The sequence below is a fragment of the Pyxicephalus adspersus genome, chromosome 3 (genome assembly GCF_032062135.1).
Source record: "Pyxicephalus adspersus chromosome 3, UCB_Pads_2.0, whole genome shotgun sequence".
Taxonomy (NCBI): Eukaryota; Metazoa; Chordata; class Amphibia; order Anura; family Pyxicephalidae; genus Pyxicephalus; species Pyxicephalus adspersus.
In genome coordinates, this window is record NC_092860.1 from 17,601,088 (window position 1) to 17,621,840 (window position 20,753).

Below are 20,753 nucleotides of genomic sequence, written 5' to 3' on the forward strand. Positions count from 1 at the left end.
TTCCCCTACTAAAAAAAGGGGAGAGTAGGGTCTCCTTGAAATAGCCAGTGTACACACGTCCAATATTTTTCTCCAGCATAGTTGCACTAAAGCAAAGTCAGTAAAACTTTTTTTTGCTAGAAGAATGGTCATGGCCTAGCAGAAACAGACACCCTTTTATCTGATTGAGACAACAATAATTTCTGATCAGAGAACTGGATCTCCAATACTTAGCTGCAAACAGAACTAAACTTGTTAAAGGACCCTTACAAGAAGAGATCTATCCACTTATGGAATCCCAGAGAAACATAAGGTGATTAGGTAAATAAACTTTTCAGTAGCTCAGTGTGTAAGATTTGGCTTAACCAAACTAATCTCTGGAAGTTGAACCTAGAAGATCCAGTCACCAGTATGGCATGCAGTCCTCCTGCAGCTGATCTTTTTTCCCATTACTGAGTTACCATGCCTTGTTCTGCAATGTTCATGGGAATTACCAGAGAATGAAAGATGAAACAGATATAGGTATTGATGAGAAAACAGGATTCTACATCAGATTACAGCAGCTATTTGAGTCTGCATCCTTAGGCTGGGTACACATGTGCAATAATAGTAGTTGGAAAAGATATTTCACGATTCTTTCCAACGACAAAAGATGCATGAACGAGCGCTGTACATATTGCGCGGTTCTGCTCTATGGATACAGGAGATCGACAGAGCGGCACCTCGCTGCGGTCTCTCCCCTTCACTTCCATTATGATCGTTCACCGTCCATGGCTCCACCAGGATGGACGACGGAACAGTGGACAATGAGCGCTGTACACACGCCAGATTCTCGTCCAATATCCGCTCTGAGGCGATTATCGGACGAGAGTCATCTGACGTGTGTACATAGCCTTAGGGTTATTTATACTCCACTTTTGAACTTTTAAACCTTTTTGAGTTTCACCCCAGTCAAATTTTCATGCCCTGAAAAAAAGAAAAAGAGGGTCCATTAGATTCCTGAAACATGCTGGCCTTTTTCTTTTTGTTAAACTATTATGAAATAAAAATATTTAAAATCTCTACCATTGGTGTTATGCTCCATACCTGCCCATTCTTTTTCAACTGTTCCACATTTTGTGGAGACAGCCATCTTGGAACAGGGCTCTGTTTACACAGCCACCACAGTACATGTTGTGCCACTTTGTACATTTGCACATTCATACAAAAATCCGAGATTTGAAAACACTACTGTTCAGCAATGACATACATGGAAACAATGTTAAAATAAAATTATTAGATATGTCCTTTATATTTATGGAGAATTCATATAACTGTCTTTGTTTTCACAGGTACTCTGCTCTGTGTGAATTGGTGCATGTCATGTTCCCTCCTCCATCACCTTATTCCTCCTCAGCACTTTTGTCTCCACTGTTTAATGACTTCTCCTATTGGAAAGACCCAGTGAGCAGTATTAGTGAAGAAGAACTTGAAAACATTTTCTAGGAGTTGTATCTCAGGTGATTCTTATTGCCGGTCATGGACACAGGAGACACTGGAACCGCATTGCATGCCAAGGCATAAAAGAATATATTCTGGGTCTAACAATGGAGACGATGAACAACAAGGTGTGCTTCACAGCAAGCATTAATTTTCCATATAGCATTCTTCTACTGTAAGTCAGAAGTGAGAGCAGAAATCTTTTTTGTTGCTGTAGAAACTCATCAATATCACCATTTAGACCTCCTTTATGTAAAGTTTTATATCCTAATGAGTAAATCCGCTTATTTAAGTACCCATAGCAGGTCCAATCATTAATATGGTGAAGGGGCGTAGAATTTTGAAATGTGTATGGTTAGCACACAGGTTCAATCTATGACCCCATAATTTCAAATTTTTATCACACAAGAAGTAACGAGAATACTGAATTTCTGGCAAATTCATCATATTTTCTGTACCTGCTGAAAAAAAGTTTTTAGCTAAAAAAGAGAAAACTAAATTAACCATTATATCGAATGACTGATAAGCTGCAATATATAACATTGTTGCTCTTGGTTTTATTTTTCTTAAAATGGTGACGTTACTATAAACTGATATTTCAGTAAACACTCCCATTCTCCTTATATCTTCTGGGGGAATTCAACTGAATCTGTTTAGATCTCTATATTCTAGGAGTTCTCCATTTTGCCACATCTTGCTATGAATTTCTATGCTGTACGAGGAGAAAACCTATTATTCCCGGTGCATTCTGTATTTTCTAAAATCAAAAGTAAAGTCAACAAGGAAGAGTAATCCAGGAAATTGGAGATGATTTACTGAAGGAATATATTGGCTGTTCTCAAAGGAACATTTCACGTAGCTTAGTAAATAAGATGACACTCCGGTGTCTTCAACTATCCATGTGCAGGAAAACGTGATTGGGTCTATATTCCTTTTATAAATTATCCCCATTGAGTCTGTTCACACCTTTGCATGATTTTGAATGTGCTGATCGGCTTACTAAAGCAATACAGATTGTTTGGAACTTTGCAGATATATCATTGTTTCCACACATATTTCCTTCTTTACAGCATTCTGACAGGGGCACCTATTCTGAAATTAACACATTAATTACAAATTAATTACAAAATTACAAAATAACAGCTTTAAAGATATACATTTCAGGAAAACCTAAGCTGCTATCTAAATGTACAATCTTCTTTAGATCGGCCATCAATTGTGTAGTTTGAGAGCCTACCCATAAAAGTATAAACTAAGTTAATTATTAGGGTATGCCCTAGAGATTGTGGAAAGACTTGTACAAATAACTTGTAATGTGTGGGAGCAGCTTTACTGGAATATCAAGTTTTTATTTCATAGCCTTCTAAGGTCTGGTATGTCTTTACTGTTCTTCATGTCTTCCAACCTGGCCATAGGAAATTATGGTTATCTTCATCTTCTTTGCATCATCCTCCACCATCCTGTTATACTTGAATGCTTGTTAGTTGTTATCCTTAGATGTAGTCTAGCTACCATTTTTATCAAAGTTGCAAAGGCCCTGGGCAGAGTACATTTATATATATATATATATATATATTTATATATCCATATAGAACATTGCTCTGCTTGTTGCGAGGAGTAACCTAAAAGGTCTAACTATTCTTATCATATTATCTGTACATCTATCCCTTTTTCCCTGACCCAACCCAACGTCAGACAATCCAAACACACACATAATACATGGTCGGATTCAGAGACCTTTATTAGGTAACAAGTTTAAAAACACAGTTAATTTGATTTCACAAAACAGAAAAAAAAAACAACTCATATTAATCAGCATCATAAAACCAAAATACAACAAAATAAAAGGCAAAGCTTTTTCTCACTTTCCTGTTTTGCTCAGATTTTACTGAAAAATAATATTGTACATCTTAGTAATAAAAACAAAAATGTCCTCCCAGATACACACAGGATAATGCCAACAGATGAGCGGCGTAGCTCTTGCCCCTTCCTGGAGGTGAAGAGTCATTAGAGGAGGCAGCTACTTGGAATGTCATGTAGAGGAAATGTTTACATTGGGGGTGTTGGAGGTTGCTGACAGCTATAGAATGCCGCTGGTATTCATCCTGTCAGCAGCCTGAGAGATGCATCCAGACACAGCCATGATATAGCCATGATATATCCGCTATCCAGAGTCCTCAAAGGGGTCTCTTGTATATGAATTGTAAAAAATGCTGATTTTATTTTTGGGAATTGTTCCATGTAAATATGTAAAGTTTTATCTGAATAATATATATTCATTTATTCTCAATATATTTATTCTCAAGCAATACATTTATTTTTTAGCGGGTGTAGCTATCGTACACAAGTGGCTGGTAATATAATATAATAGCATATCCCTTCTAACAGATCCAGGGCTTTATTTCAAAGGAATAGTCCACTAAAACTACTGTTTGTGTTTTAAATGGATGATAGATTATGTCTCTTTCTATATCAGACTTTCCAATGTGGTCCATTCCAGCTCCTCATTTTTTCTCTGACTTTCTGATTGGTCACCTGGCATTTATGTAGACCCTCTGTATACCCAGGTAAATAAATCTGAAAGTAGGAGAACTTATGAGAAGAGCCTTGTGTGGTGGGTAAAGTCTAATATTGATTGTCTATTATAGATATCAAGAAATCTGATAATAAGATCTTCCATCTCCACCCACCTCTGCCCGCTCTCACAATGGGGTCTCATCCTTGCAAATATTGCATTTGCTAAAGCCAAGCCTTTCTTAAATTTTAGATGAAGAAAGAATTAGAACCTCTTATTCTTCTGTTTGTATCCTTTTGGGGGAGATTTCCTTTTACTTCCTGTTTTGGAGATAGCACAAAGTGAAAGAAAATCTCCTGGACAGACGTCAGTGAAACAGGTTTCGACATTGGATGCCTTCCCAATCTATTTCTATTCCAGTGACTACCGTAACATTTTGGATTCCCATTACTTTCTATTCTGGTGACAATGATCATCAGGGCAAAGTGAGGGCAAATCTTCACAGTGAGAACACAAAATGCAATAAAAAGGTGACAGAAGTTTTATCCGCATTCTATTGGCTTTAGGCACACTGACAGGGAGCAATGAGACTTTTTTGGAAGGACTTGGGCAGAGAAAGAGGACTGAGAACTAAATGTCATGAAAGGAATACAGAAATGTGGAAATAATATACTAGCTGCCAAGGCAAACTTGTTTTGAAAGCTGCAAGCTTCATTAGGTCACTGACCCGAAACAAGTATGAAGATGAACAGTTCAAACTTGACATGATTGTTCCGGGTCACTGACTTACTAGGTAGGGAAGTAATGATCAGGAGACCGTTCCTGAGTTTGCACCATAAATCAGTTCTTGTTTCTACCATAACTGGTTCTCTTTAAACAAAGTCATCAATGGGCAATTTATTTTGCCAAAAATCCAAACACTAGTTTTAGGTGGACTAATTCTTTGATCTCATGAAGACCCTCAAAGACAGTTGACATTTTTGCATGATAGCATGCAAACATTACTAAAGACCCATGGTAACCAATCACAAATCAGCCTTTAACAATGAGCTGAATTCGGATTGGTTACTGTGGGTTATTTCTCTGCAGGTAATATCTAGACCACTGTTTAAAATGCTTTTTTTTTACTCATTTATTGTTGTAACATAACTAAGAATTTCTTTTTTATTGTTACAGATTGAATAAATTTGGTCATTTTAGAACTAAAAAGGTGTCTATGAAACTGTTTCTGGGATTTCCAGCACACAATATTGGACCTGATATTGGTGTTGGAAATATCTGTCTGCCCACCCTTAGTAATTGTTTCTTTTTATTTCTTTACTAGCACTGGAAACTGCAAAAGCAAAATCTGATTGGTTGCTCATAGGCAAATTTTCTTACTAGGGTTCCTCCAGAGGCTCCTTGAGAAATGATCAGTTTCTGTCTTCCCGTAACCACTGACATTATTCCTCCATTTAGTCAACACTGATATGAGGGGGATCTCCCAATACTAAGCTCTAATATAAGTATGTCTTCTACTGAGAACTTATATGAGGAGTTCCTCCCAGTACTGAGCACTAATATGAAGAGTTCCTCCTACCACTGAGCACTAATATGAGGAGGTCCTCTTACCACTGAGCACTACTATGAAGAGGTCCTCCTAGTACTGAGTACTAATATGAGGAGGTCCTCCTACCACTGACCACTAATATGAGGAAGTCCTCCTACCACTGAGCACTAATATGAAGCGGTCCTCCTAGTACTGAGCACTTATAGGAAGCTGCTCCTTCTCCCACTGACCATTAAAACAAGGGGTTCCTGCTTTTACTGACCACTAATATAAGGGTGCCAAATACATTTTTGTGTATTTATAATTTAGCGGGTATTCCTGAGACATAAAACATTATATAAACTTATTTAAATGAGATTTACACATGTTGCATGCACTGCCTAAAAATGAGCCACTTTCTAAAAGTACCCAAAAGTTCCACCTTATACACCTGTTGGAAGGTATTTTTGGTTTTTTTGGAATGTTCTTTTTAATAATTTTGTTAAGAATTATCCTATATTTTACTGGGACAGCTAAAGCAGAGAGGTTTTGCAGCATGGCTGTATGAATGCTATCTGTAACGTTCATCCTGTGGCTTACTGTCCCACCTGTCATTTGCTGGAGCTGGGCCTTTCTTTGTATGGTTTTTTTTAATGAAATACATGTATAACAAGGCCTCGGGATATAAGCACAGAAAATGTGAAAATAAACCCTGTAACCCATAGTGTCTAACACTCTGCACACAAAGACAGATGTGCAACAGATTTAGAAGCCCCAGCTCCAGCCATGACATCTGCAGGCCGGAGATACTCTCAAAGGACTTCTCTGCTAGAGTTAATGCCTAATGCAGAGTAGAAAGGCACTTAGGATTGGATGGTGGATTACAGATATGAGAAAGAATAGAAGGACATTCACATAAAAAGGAAAATCAAAGCAGACTTTAAAGGCTGGTATGGCAGTCCTGAGATAGTCAGAGGGGAATTTACCAAAGTAACATAGCTAGGACAGTGACCCTTATATATAAACACATGGATAGGAGATCCAACTGTCACATAAACTATAATGCAGAGCTGACTAATACTTACCTATCAGCTCTGAGCTCTGTTAGTCTGCTGACTGCTACGCATAGCTATGGCGGCACAGCCAAAGCGTAAAGTTCAGTTCTAAATGAGGCACAGTAAAAAAAGTTGGCATGGTTCAACTTATATTCCGTACAGGAATAGGCTGCGTACACATGTGCAATAATTGTCATTGGAAAGGATCTTGCACTATCTTTTCCAACAACAGAAGACTGCAAGATGCATGAACGAGTGCTGTACATACAGCATCGTTCTGCTCTATAGAGGGGGGAGAACGATGAATTGGCACTCCGATGTGCTCTCTCCCCTTCACTTTCATTGTGATCGTTCCTCGATCGTGGATCCGCCATGATGGTCGTCCAGATGATTGACAATGAGCTCTGTACACATGCCAGATTCTCGTCCGATATCAGGCCTGAGACAATTATAGGACAAGAATCATCTGACGTGTGTACATAGCCTAAGACACAAGTAGAAAAACCAGCATGGACCTTGTGGGCAAAAATCCCTGCACTTTATTTAGACACTCATGTAAAAAATATGCGTGTCACATCTGCCACTTTACTAACGGGTTGACATATGTAACAGAAGATATTTAGCGAGTGACTAAATAAAGAAATGTTTTGCTTAAACTAGAACTGGCCCCCTAATCATCCAATCATTTCTCAGTGACATTCTGTAATGTGTAATTTGAATTCCTTACACAGGGCTTAATCCTTCATTTATATGCATTTCACATAGGCTAACCATTTATTGTTGATTGTTCTAATAATCTCCTTTTCTGTACATTTGTGGAGGATATTCATGACCCCATTCCAGGATTTGTACTGTGCTTAGTGTATGAAAGTGGTTAACATGGTCCTGTAATGGCAAGCAAAGCCAGCAGGGGGCACATATGAAACATTAAAAGGACAAGGAGACCAATGAAATATGAGACCATGCTGTGACAAGAACAGAGCAAACACTTTCTAAAGCTAAAAAGTGATGGAGATTCATGTTCTAATACAATCAGTCTAGATACAATGTTTATTTTACCTTACCAGGCGTTTTGTATTGATGGGTGTAAATGGAAGTCCAGCTGCAACATGGTAACAGTTTTAGGTAGGGGTTATGAGTGCAGGTTGATGACCCCATGGATATGCTGGGTTAATATTTGGATTGAGCCTTCAGTGTTTTCTGCTTTCTTGTGTGGTTCAAATAGGAACATCTTTTTTATTTTTTGGTTTCTCCGCATATTTCTGACAGTTCTGCTGCAGGTAGAGAACAAGGAGGGGGTGATAGTTCATCCCAATGTGAGGTTATTTTCAATAGATACAGAGATGAGGCAAGCGTAATTCAAGCTCTGGCAGTGCATCCGAAGGAAGAGGGAGAGACTGAAAGTTATACAGACTGCAGAAAGTCCAGTCTTTTGTATAGTAATAATGCCCTAGCACCACACAGATCCCTGCACTGCCACTTCTTCTTGCACTGAACAGGTGGCATTACAATGTACCCTCATCCCACCCCCCAAAAAGTGACTTAGCTGCCCCAAACTCTGAGAACCAAAGTCTTTTTATGTCTCTTCCCTCTTCCACGTGAGCAATTTATATTGAGTTCTTTAAGTTTTTGTTTATAGTTGCCCACCATGTTCGAGGATGAACCCTTGCCACTATTAAATCATTCTATTTGCCTTCCGGAGTGTCCTGTGTTGTAGGTGGCAGTGGCAAGCTGGGCACATGTTGTGTAATTCTGTTCAGCTCATATCTCAGGGCCTCCAAACCTTGATCATGAGAGGCTAGTGTGCTGTTGACATGGTCAAGGTAGCCAAAAAAGCTTGCTTCCTGTGCTCCACAGGCACCTTCTACTTGGTTCACCCTACGTTCAAACTGTGACACCTCCGCCTGAATTTCACGGGCCAGAACTTGACAACTACCTAACTGACCCGCAAGACGTGCTTTCACCCTTTCCATATCCCCACGTAGTCCTAGAAGCTGTGCTCGGCTGGACCGGATTTGAGAGCCCTGACCATCTATTTGTCCTTGAACGGTGATCAGTTCTTCGGTAAGCCGGTTACCCCGTTCCTCCACAGTGGAATTTACTTGGGATACGGTATCTGAAAATCTGTTCACTGTTTCTTCCAAGCCATGCAAAGAACGTCCAACACTGCGCAAGTTAACTTGTAGCAGAGTGATCTCACCTTGTAATGCTTCCTCTTGTTGTCTTTGAAGCTGCTTCTTAATGCCTAAAACAGTACCGTTCAGGTGACTTAGTTGTTTTTGGACATCCTGGTTCTGCTTCTGGCACTTTGAGATCTCATTATGAATTTCTACAAGAGATTCTCCTCCAGGTGCAGAACATCCAGCAGCACACAGCTCCTCGACGGCAGCAAGACGACTCTGTATACCTTCCAGGCCTTCAAGACCTTCTTTCCGTATCCCAGACAAATGAGCATCCAATAAAGGCATCACTGCTCCATCTAGAGCCAAAGGAGCTGAGGCATTGGTGAGCTCTCCAACAGCTGTTAAAAGTCTCTCTTCCAAAACCCTAACTTTGTCATCCACAGAAGCCCTTACTCCATCCAACTCAGTTAACAAGTGGCCTCTTTCCTCTCCATCCTGGCAACATCTTCTGACACCTTCCTCGGTTAAGTTTAACCTGCTTTCCACTTCATCTATCCTTGCTCCAATCTGTGGCTCCACCAAAAGCATTGTCATTTCTATATCCACCTTTTGGCCAAGAGCGTGGTGGTCTTCAGTCAGCTGATGCAAACTACGTTCCAGTTCCTCCACGCGCCTACTGAGATCCTCCAATCGTCCACAGCAGCCATCGACTGCACCCAGTTCCTGTAGTCTGGCACTAAACTTTGACAATTCACTCTGCAGGGAAACTTCTCTTCCATCCATTTGCTGCTGCATTCTTTGACTTGCTGCCTGTTCGACATCTTGGCACTGCTTTTGCACTTCCTGTACTTTAATGTCACAGTTACCTTGGATCTTCTGTATCCGGGCCTCTATTCCTTCCATCATCTTTGCCTGTGCTTCAGCTATTTTGCCCTCCAAGTATTGTTCCAGCATTTCTGTGGATGTAAGGGGAGAAGGTCTTGCAGCCTCCAGTAAGTGCTGGAGTTGTGCTTCATGGCCCATCACCATTCCATTCACCTCATCCAGGAGCTCTGTTTTGGATCTTAGAAGTTCGCTTACTTCAGCTACTTTGCCAGTTAGGTCTCCGGGTACATGAGGAGCTTCTGCCAAAGCATCTGGAATCACACCGAATCCAACAGAAGACTGTGATGAAGAAGCAGGAGCGCTCACTAATGAACCAATCATTTTGTTGGTGTCTTCTTGTATAGTAAGACGCAGAGAGTCCCCCAAGCCGCTTACTATTCCTTGTAAGCTGTCATAAGACTGAGATAAACGTCTGACTTCTTCTTCCAAACGATCTAAACGTTCTCCAAATATAGGTGGAAGTTTTCTACCTGTAAGGGGTACAAATCAGGGAGTTAGCAAATAATTACTGACACCATACAGACAGAACTGAAAGGATTGGATTTTCCCAGAGTGAGAACTTCACTTTTCTATTGTGAATTTGAGGAAATTCCAAGTGTGGTTACAAGTCTCTCCCCACTGAAAGCACAGATATCAATAAAAACCTGATGTAATACCCTTCCTACTTTAGTCAAATTTGTAGGCTTTAAAGATAAAGTTTAATTTGCTTATATTTTGTTTTCCCCGGTTCCTCCTCATCATCATGTGATTGATGCACCAAGAAACGTTTTCTTTTTGCACCCAGTGACATCTTTACCAAGTGATCCCATGTAATGCAGACAGATCAAGACTATTAGGAGGGCCATCAGGGATCTGTATATGGCTTTCTGAAAACATCACAGCATCCATCTGCATGTGAACTACCCATGCTGAGCCTCCATGATTAAAAGAGACAGGGAATGAGACAGTAGAACTGATGATGGATGTCCTCCAGCCAGGAAAAGATGATGACTCTACTTGTAGCAGTTTTATTGCACATTGTGAGAAGCTCACAGCATGCAGTGAAGAGCACAAAATGCAGAGTAAGCAATATCAGTACAGGAGAGGATCCCATACAACTGTGGTGTTGGTGTTTAGCTTTAGAATAAAAGGAGGTATACTTCCTGTGCAGTATATCTGTTAACCACATACCAGAAAATGCCACTATGGTGCCTACCATGCTAGTGAATGTACAGCAGTACATGTTTTTCTTTTAGTTTTAAACAAAGGAGCGAAGGCTGGAACCTCTGGCTGGAAAAAAAAAAATTTTGGCTGGAGCTGGATATAAAAATAATTTACATAAGTGAGAATTTAAACTACTTTACAGCTTTCCTATACATACATGTGAATGTAATTGGTTACTTTTTTCATGTATACACAAAACAAGGTTTCCTCACGGATAATCAACCAAATAACGGGACTTTGAGGGTCAAAAATAAACAATGGGTAGAAGTTTGAATTACCTAATTCCTAGAGAGATTTCCACAAGGAGATCTATATCAGTGCTATAATTTTTTATACTCTGTGCTGTATAAAGCTGTATTTGTTTTTCATATTTTATTGTTTAAAGAAAATTGACTATTTTTGACCAACAAAGTCCCGTTATTTGGTCGGTTATCTGTAAGGAAACCTTGTTTTGTGTACATATTCTAAATTGGGATGTGGTCAAGATTATTATAGTCTTGAAAGGGTTTCAAAATAAAAATTTTCATGTAACATAACTTTTTATATTTTTTTAGCTTTAGCTGTTAGTGATTGATGCAGCAATTTTTATACAATTGAAAATGAAGGTCAACACTCAAAAAGGCATCCTGGAACACACAGTAGGCTTCTAAGGTTTATATTCTGTTTGTTCTGTGGACATTTTACATTTTGGGTATGATACATAACTTACTTTTATTGGGTTGTACATGTAAGCTCTGCATTTCAATCATTTGTACGATTGTGTATGAGGTTCATTGTTTTCATCAGCATATGGAAGAAAATTGATCCTGAGCTCAGCTGGTTATATTTATGTTATTGCAGTGGCAGATCGGAACAATCCTGGCTTGGAGTGCCTCATATAATTTCGTAGTACTGTTCTGCCCTGTCTTTGGAAACCGGGCGGCTGATCAGCTGGCTGTGAAAGGTATTAGGAAGCCCAGCTATGATTTGTAGCAGTACTATCTATTGGCTGAGACAGGACATGGCTGGCAGCATAAAGAAACTTTGTTCTCAGGAGTAACTGGAGCCCTGAAATTAATAATCTTTGTTTATACAAGAATGTAATACCCGGGAGCACCACGTCCATTGCTATTTATGCCGAGAGGAAGGAACGCTGGTGTTTTTGTTTGATTTTGAAGAGGGATATGTTATTTAGGTGGCCCCATTGGGTGTCAGCTGACTGAGAAATTGGAAGTACAACCTATGGAAAGCCTAGTGCAAATAGAACAGTGTCAACATAAGAAATCAAAGAAAAGCTTTCAGGGCAAACATTGATTTCCTACACGTTTTTTTCCAAAAATATTTAAATTTCAAGTCTTTTAACTGCCTTCATACAGGAAATTACCACTCTGAACATTTTAAATAAGGGCATCAAATGGAGTGCTGTGTGTAAAACCTAATAATTGGGAATCATCTTTTAATGGGGTGACTAATGTGGAAAGAAATAATTATTAGCTTTTACCAGGCCAGTGAGGTTGTGACTTCAGTAGTTTGCTTTAAGACCCCTTTCACACTTGAAAATGGTAAGGCAAACATTTTCATGCATCTTCAAAAGCAATTGCATGTCCAGAAGTAACATGTCACTTCCAGGAACCATGTGACAACCCCACCGCAAACACAACCACAATTGTAAAAATTGGTCCCAACCGCTTCTGCTTCATCTAAATGAGAGTGTTTGGGAGTATGGTTGAGCCTGCAGGACAACAGTGCAGTCAACCGCAAGTATGACATTATTTTTACCTGGTGGTCCCGCCAGTTACTCTGTGTCCTAGGGTGACAATACTTAGGGTGACAAACCTAGGGTGACTGCTAGAACAGAAAATTTATCAGGACTACATTACACCGACCCTTATCTATAGCAGAGGAGGAGCAGTCCTGTGCTTTACATAGGTGGACTGGACAGGGAAGATAGCACTTCTAGAGATAACTAGCATAGATATCTTTTGTATCTAGGGAACAGATATTATTATATTTATTGGCCTATTCTTCCTTACTTTGCAGAGTACATACCATCATTGGGCCTGATTTATTGAATCTGTCCAAGGCTGAAGAGGATACACTTTCATCAATGAGCAAACCTGGAATGGAGTCCTTAAAAGTCATTTGTTATTTGTTAGCAAATGTTTTCAACCCTGGACCAGATTAATTTCAGGTTTGCTGGATCACCCTGTTTCACTGTTGAATGTGTATCCTCTCTAGCTTTAATAAATCAGGGCCATTGACTCTCCTAAGTCTCTTCTTAATATAATTGCTCTACCACATTCATACATATACAAATGATAGAGCCCGTTTTGGGTGGAGGTTGATTTGCCTATATCATGGTTTTGAATAGTGCTTGGAATGGGCTTCTGTCCAGAAAGCAAATGCAGAATGCTTTAAGATGCATTTGGGACCAATCTACGATTCTTCTGAGATCAATAACAGGCAAATTTGACCTGCAATTGACCTCATTCTGCCCATATTTCTCCCCTTCATTTACAATAACATGCTTTAGGATGCTTTTGCATTTTCATTGTCTGGGGAGAAATATTCATCATTCCACCAACACATGAATGAAACTATCTGAACATGATGGAGATTTGGTTGAACTCCCCGAGCCTGTCTTGTTATAACCTAGCTAACTATGATGCTTTGTCACCTATTTCATCTTCATTTTGTAAGTCAGTTGATGAAAGACAAAGTCCTTGAAATAGCATTCCTCCGTGGATTCTGATCCAGCTGGCTGGACAGCATACAATGGTTGACTTGGAAGGTCCTCAGGCATTGCAGCTGTTAGATTGTGAGACCATGAACCTCATCCCACTGGTGGACACTGTTATATTTGTCCTCCACCACAGAGCAGTCTTCTATCGGTCTCCCTAATTAATATCCTCTTGACATCTATACTGTGTTGTGTGCATATAAATGATGTGTCTGAGTCTATTTATGTGGCAAATGACTAATCTTTTGGTTCATTACAATACTATAGTACTAATGTATCCCAAATTAATGTAAAGACAAGCTGTTAGGAACTGGCAGCCTTTTGATGGTATTTGGACATGGATAGGTGGCATGTGGTGCTAAATATCAACTGATAGTATTGCAGCTAAAGCTGCCTTTATATATTTAACATCTGCTGAGAGAATGTTTCAAAAATTGATTGGCTTAACTAAATATGTATAGCAGGCATGTTATGTATATATAACAATGTAATAAGCAGCATTTGTCTTACCATAGCCACTCTTCTTAGATGAAATTGGTGGGTCCGGAAAAGTCTCAGGCTGCAGTTTAGGGTGGTAAGGAGGGGTCTTTGGTGGAGGGAACGGCTTCTGTCCTGGGCCTGCCTTAGGTCCCATGTAAGGTGGGTGGTATGCTGGTTGGACAGGAGTTCCATCTTGGCAGGAGTCCCCTGAATGTCCAGGACAACAACGCCACTGTAGCTCGGTCACTATCTTGTACCCGATTTTATACTTGGGCCTGAAAAGTGTTCTGTACCTATAAAGAGATAATGAAACCAATAAGAGATGTTGGGCAGTTAACAACCCTTTCTCCCCCTTCCCTAGAACTGTCCATTTAGATTCCACAGATCCATCAAGTTTAATAAAGTGAAGCTCTGCAGGTGACTGCATTATTGTACTATAATGAAATCTATACAAATAGTAATTTGTTACTTCAGGCTGTGATTAAATAGAAGCAGCGGGAGACATTCTTCTCTGAAGGCGGTGGGAAAACCACCAAAAATTTTATGCTGACTTGCAAATAAATTTTTTTCTTGTGCTAAATAGTTGTAGTGTAAAAGGAAAATCTTTTTAGTTGTTGATAATTAAATGTAGCAAATACGTTCCACATCACATTGCATCCCAGCTTTATAGACGCTTCTTTACCAAGCCAAAGAGCAAGGTGCAGCATCCCATGGTGACCAACTCTAGGACATCTTTCCTTATTTCGACTGCTACAAAAATTAAGATTTGATGTGCATATTACTCTGTTATATATATATAATGCAGGCATGATGTATGTGCCTTCATGGGCCTATTAGAGGACTAGTTTAACTCATTGCAGGTTTATGTGAACTAACCCTTAGTCTAGTGCTCAGAATGGGTCTTTAAGGCTTGTTCACACTGTTGTGCTCTATTACTCCGTGGGAATGGTGTGAATAGGTCCTTAGGGTCTAAGCAACTTGATTATATTAATTTCTCTATTTAGAGATAACTGAGAGCTTGTGGAGGTGTAATTGCATCCTTTAGGCCAATTCACCCCTAATTATGTTAATGGTGGCATTGACATACATTGCATTATGGACGACCAACTACTTTTAGCTGGGGCAAAGTAATGCACCATAACACATACTACATTGACACCTGTTTGCTGCTGTGTGTTGCAGCACAGGTGTTTCGTTTTTACGTATATATTCTTGGGATATCACTCAGAACGAATGACTGTTCTATGCATATATACCACCCTCTAACATATATAAGGGTAATAAGTGAATAAAACATGAGTAAATTTTGCATGGCAGCTCACAGTAGGTTACAAACACTATGATATAGGATGGGCTTTGGGTCTCTCAGAAACATATAAGCATTACTTGCCACATCTACTTTTTTGTACAACATACATGACTTGGACAGATGGAAATGGTTCAGTGTCAAGATTGGAAATAGTCATAAAGCACCTCCATTGTCTTTTTTTTTTTACATTATTTTGCATGTTATCTCTAGAATAATTTTGTTTTTAGTACATTGCACTCACACAACAGTTCCTGGGCATTTGGGTCCCCAGCTGCACTTGAGGTACTCAGCCTTGATATACGGTTCTGTGCCGTCCTGCTGTGTGCAGGTCACGTTCTTCTCCACCACATAGACGCAGTAATTCCTGCAGGAGAAAGCCGTGATGTAGAGACAGTTGGGGAATGAAAAGGGTAGGGGGGAGAGAACAGCGAGAAGGGACATAAGAGGGGGAGGGAGATGGAACAGAAAAACATTAGCTGAATATAAAGCTCATATCAGTAATACAGAGTCCATGCAATATACAGATTCTGTAACTTTTACCAGTAAACTGTTACCAAACCTTCACATAGTTATTATGTGCTCTGGTGTGTTGAATAAAGCCATTTGTGATACTTTTTAATTTGTACCTGTGCTAACTTTTAGCAGGGGAAACAGGATCAGAATAGTCTAATGAGCTTCCATAGCATCTGAACCCCGAGATATAGTAATGTCAAGTAACAAGTCAGTGCATTGGCCTGGTCCCACCCAGCTCCTGCACCTTGCTAATGGTCCATTGATATCCCCACTGACCATAGGTAATAGGATGATACTTCACCCATTTGCCTAGTAAACACTGGACCCATTGCCAATATTATTAATAAGATAAAGACCATAAGGCCGGTATTTTTTCCTAGGAAAGGTGGCAAACCTAAAAGATAACAGCTTCAATTATCAATTGTACAACGATGGCATGGGTGGGATCAAGCAATGATCAGTATTTGTAGAACAGAAGACAGCGGGTTTCCCTGTGGATTCGCAAAAAAGATCCAATTTCAGCTGTCATATAATATTGTTACAAATCAGTTCAGGCTTTAAAGTGAACCTGTGGTCATGAGAACATCCCAAACCACCAAATGTATGGAAAAGCAGGTGCATACTTCCCACTATATTTGCTGGGCTTCATCAACCTATGAAGAGACCCAGTCATTCTACCTACGCCATAGCTTTCAATGTTTGTGATTTGGGGCTCTCTAGGGACATGTTGGAGGACTATCCAGCAGAATAGGAGGTACCAGAACCTTGGTATGGTATGCAGGTCTAAGTCATATCTTTACGTTCAGATTTTTATGACCTCTGGTCTGATAAAGGCATTGCGCTAAGAGCAACAAGGTTATAATTTAAGTCAAAGAAAGGAGAATTGTGATTAGTTGCTGTGGGTTACGGCACATTGCTCTTTATTGTATTGAGCCTCCACGTCTATACTAACAGAAGAGCTCCATGCCGTGTGATGGATGCTATCAGCAACAGAAACAATTTTGCTTCATTATTCCAGGCAAAATGCCAGAGTCAAGCACAGGCAAGGGCACCAAGTCCAATACAAATTCTAATTGCTTTGTATAATGATGTTCCACTAATTATTAACACGCTTTTCTTATGAAATTAATGTACAGAACTCCATGAGCCGAGTAATGAAGATCAGGCGTTGTACTCCGACATTCCTACACTGATACTCATTGCGTATGGAAACACAAAGCCGCACTGTTATACTACAAGTTCCAGCATGCTGACCCAATTGTTTCCCAACAGCTAATATTAATCTACAGACTGCCGACCTGCGTTCTGTACAATAGGGAACAGACATTACAAGGCTATAAAGGAATTCATTTTATGCTCATCTGAGCCAGATTCCTATTCTTGTTCCATCTTGTGTCTGTATAAAAGTTTTGTTCGATTTCTATATTTAATACCCTTTGCATATACTATTACAAAGCCAAAAAGCCTATTGTGCAAGTGATATACCAACACACTAAGCCTTTGTAGACCTAGAGCTTTACAGTTAACATTTCTGCATGAAGAGCGAGCATGATTTGGAGCATGCAATAAGCATTAGCAACCAATCAGATTCCATCAGTTTTGCAGCCAAAAACAAAAGATAACTGCTGATTGGTGGCTATGTATTACTCTTTGATAAGTAAACCCACAAATCAATCCGGCAGCCAATCGTATCAATTAGGGTACCAAAAACAGGCGGGATAATAAATGAGAGCGTGCGCTGGTGTATGCAGACTAGGTCAGACTATTTCTTTTGTTCCTCACATAGTTATCATTGGCATGGGAAATCCATCTTGGCGCAATGCAAGCATGGGCAGCCTAATGGCTCTTGGATCAGGCAACCCCATTCTGTCATGCTTCAGCACATTACTTTATACAGTGCCATGGGATATGCTGGCAATATATAAATCCAAATTGTGCCAATGCTTTACTAACCTATTAAAGAATAGGGGTAGACCTTAGCAAGGCACAGACTTCTTCCTCTGAATAAATGTATAGCATGCTTCACTGCGGATATTTATATGCAGGATATGTAATCAAGGTGTACTAAATTTTTATATTTCAGATTACCAGCAAACTAATATAAAATGACAAAATACAGTACATTACACTACGCACCATGACCAGCAGTCTATCAGACATGCCACCAGTCTTACCTGTGCTTGGTGATGGGTTTGCCATAGGTTTGGGGATGAGAACCAGGTGTATACAGGCTTTGGATGAACCTTCCCGTTGCAGGAGGTGGGAAATATGTCCCTTTGGCTTCGGCAGGGCATAATAGCCCACTTAACATCACAGAGAGAGAAACTATAAGCAAAATCCTGAGCATCCTGTTCTGCATTTTTCCAGATGAAGATCAGGATATACTTTGCCCGTCTTCAATGTTCTGTAAATGTCGTTCCTGGGTCTTTATTACAAAAGTGGTCCTCTTCTCCTTGTGTCAATCCAAGAGCTTCTTCTTAAGCCAAGTGGTCTATCTTCTAAGTGGCACAAACCAAGCAGTCTCTTTTTAGTTTGATATTCTTATGATTCTTTAAGCCAGTCCAGAAGGATCTTTTTGTCTCCTAAATCACTGGTACTTTTAGGAATGCACGCACGATTTGTCCTTTTACGACTTTTGGCAAGTCAGTCGTTGAGCTCTTGTGCCACTTTCTCAGGGGACCAGGGCTGTTCGTGTCCCTGTCTGACTTTGGATCTGTTCTGTATGTTAGGAAGAGTCACTGTCAAAAAAATTGTGACCGTCCTTGGCTAAAGTTTCTGGCTTAGCCTGACAATTTTTCCATCTCTTTTTCGCCTTGCTCTTTCTCTTCTCTTTCCACTTCTAGCTGTTAACTTTTACTTCCCAAATTCTTTATTTTGTATTCTCCTTTTCCCTCCAGCTCTCACACCTCTTCATCACATCTACTCTCTGATGAAAAATTCTAACTTTCCCTGTCTTCAGTGTTTGCATTCCCTGTATCCCTCCCTTTCTATCAGTCGGTTGTGACTTTCTGTCTTTCTCAAGTCTCCCTCTTTCCCCCTGTCCCTGACAGCTCCTCACTGCTCCCTCTATACCCCAGACCTGTAGAAGGGGAGGGGGTGATTGGGGTGGAGGGAAAGGAGGAGTTTTGTGTGATTAGAATAATATACCCCCCTGCTTTACCCTTTCCTGAAACTGTGTTACCTCTGCCAGCAGCAACATGAGACTCAGCCTGGCACTGCATGTCACATTCCCTGCAGGAAAAGGCACATGTGCACAACAAGCATGTGCACTGCAACATTCAACAAATCCAGGAAAAGCAATGACATCCAGCAGGACTGCCAGCTCATCTTGCTGCAGATTTCTCATGCACAGATACTTTGTATTCCTGTACATTAACTTGATTATTATCAAAAAAATATCAAGGACCTGTTATTAAAGGCTCACCAACACCATATTTTATTTTCCTCAAATATTGTTCTTGAGTTTATCACCATCAATGCCACTATTTTTTATTTTTTTTATATATTTTTTTTAAAATTGGCCACCATGTGTTTTTTTTGCAGTTACTTTTTCCATTATTATTTATTAGTAGTGCAACAATCTGAAGCATATAAGAAAAGATTACAGGAATAGAAACACTTGTGGTGCAGAAATAATACATTTATAGTAATTAATTATAGTAATTAATTATAATTAATTATAGTAAATAATACATTTATATTAAAACAGAGCATAGAGAGAGACATTTCAGGAGGGATTTGGGTCCATGGACAGACATTCCTTTGTATGGGCATCATTCCATTTACACATGATTTTGCCATACATTAGTGCAGAATTATAGGAAGAAATAAAAGCAAAGCACAAACGCGTCTCGACTGACTTTAATCTGTGACCCATCTTAGGTGCTTGGGGTGGTGCGGCATTTGTAGACAAATTCCTAGCAGCCTAAAGTGAACCATGTTGGACAAAACCCCATCCCACCCTCATATTTCCTTCATTCAAACTGCAACCATAGACAATATGCAGGTGACAGTAATTTGTTACAATATGTGGGCATAAAATGGGAACTTATTAAAATATGCAAATAGCAATTGGCCAAATAAACCAATACAGGGCAACATATAATCAGTCATAATAATAGTCCCACATCCCCCTGAGCAAAACTTCTTTCCCACCTAACCAGCAAAAATGCCTCCACCTGCAAATATCTACCCCCTCCCCCCAGCAAAGATCTTCCCCAATTCAGTTTTCAAATTTCAGATGCAGAGAAGTGGTCCAATGCTGAATATGACTTGGTATTAGTGACTATTGCAATCCTTTATATTTAGAATTGAGGGTAGGAGTAGCAGAAGTAGCACAAGGAGCCAGTAATGAATTCTATAGTGCTTTTGTCCTAACAAGAGACAGGGGAACAGGAGAAGAGAGTAGTATTCACCATTCTGCTGCTTCTCCTTTCACTGTCCAGCTACCGGTGTACAGTACAGAACCTGTGAATGTCTTTTAAATGCAGCCGAAAAAATCTGATCCCCTGCTCTCCTGGACAGGGGTGGTGTAAGCGGTGCAAAGCTACATACACACGTCAGATGATTGTCACCTGAGATGAATGATTGTGCTCATCTTGGGTGAAAATCTAATGGAAATCAGGTGAGTACAGTGGTCCCCTGTCACCCTGGTGGATTGATGAACGACTGATCAAGAATGGTTGCTGTGCTGCTTGCTTATCCTCCCCTCTCCATAGAACAGAACAGTGCTGTATGTAAAATTGCTCATTCATTAATCTGGCATTGGGAATGTTTTATCACTTCAACCCTTTCACTGTCAAAGCCATTTTCATATTTTCATTTTAACATGCATGCATTTAGGTCTTTAGATTACTACCCTCCCCCTTATTCCCCTTCACACGCACAAACTTATATATTTGAAAATGAAAAAAAATAAATGCTTGAAAACACAAAGTCTCTAATTTTTGTAATTAGTTAAAAATA

General features: G+C 39.8%; 2 protein-coding genes across 5 annotated transcripts in view; one reads left to right on the forward strand and one right to left on the reverse strand.

Annotated features, from left to right (window-relative positions):
* The window catches only part of LOC140325733 (phosphatidate phosphatase LPIN3-like), a 53,797-nt gene extending 48,615 nt beyond the window's left edge, over positions 1-5,182 (forward strand). For all 4 annotated transcript variants that reach the window (XM_072403735.1, XM_072403738.1, XM_072403737.1 and 1 more), the window contains exon 20: positions 1,311-5,182. In XM_072403735.1, coding sequence (XP_072259836.1) covers positions 1,311-1,464 — 154 coding nt within the window. In that variant the 3' untranslated portion in view covers positions 1,465-5,182. The remainder of the gene's footprint in view (positions 1-1,310) is intronic.
* Positions 3,177-18,869, reverse strand: EMILIN3 (elastin microfibril interfacer 3). Its single transcript, XM_072403733.1, has 4 exons — positions 17,963-18,869; positions 15,517-15,639; positions 13,997-14,259; positions 3,177-10,034 (listed from the first exon to the last, which is right to left on the reverse strand). Exons 1-4 carry the CDS (start codon positions 18,145-18,147, stop codon positions 8,242-8,244), a joined length of 2,364 nt encoding a protein of 787 aa, XP_072259834.1. The 5' UTR covers positions 18,148-18,869; the 3' UTR covers positions 3,177-8,241.
* Between the last annotated feature and the right edge of the window lie 1,884 nt (positions 18,870-20,753).

Bases quoted from the DNA above. Each gene is read 5' to 3' on its own strand.
- EMILIN3 (XM_072403733.1), bottom strand. From the start codon at position 18,147: ATGCAGAACAGGATGCTCAGGATTTTGCTTATAGTTTCTCTCTCTGTG. The intron at 14,260-15,516 runs GTGAGTGCAATG...ATCTCTTTATAG, and splicing joins AAATGCCCAGGAACTGTTGT to GTACAGAACACTTTTCAGGC. The intron at 10,035-13,996 runs GTAAGACAAATG...TACCCCTTACAG, and splicing joins ATCTAAGAAGAGTGGCTATG to GTAGAAAACTTCCACCTATA.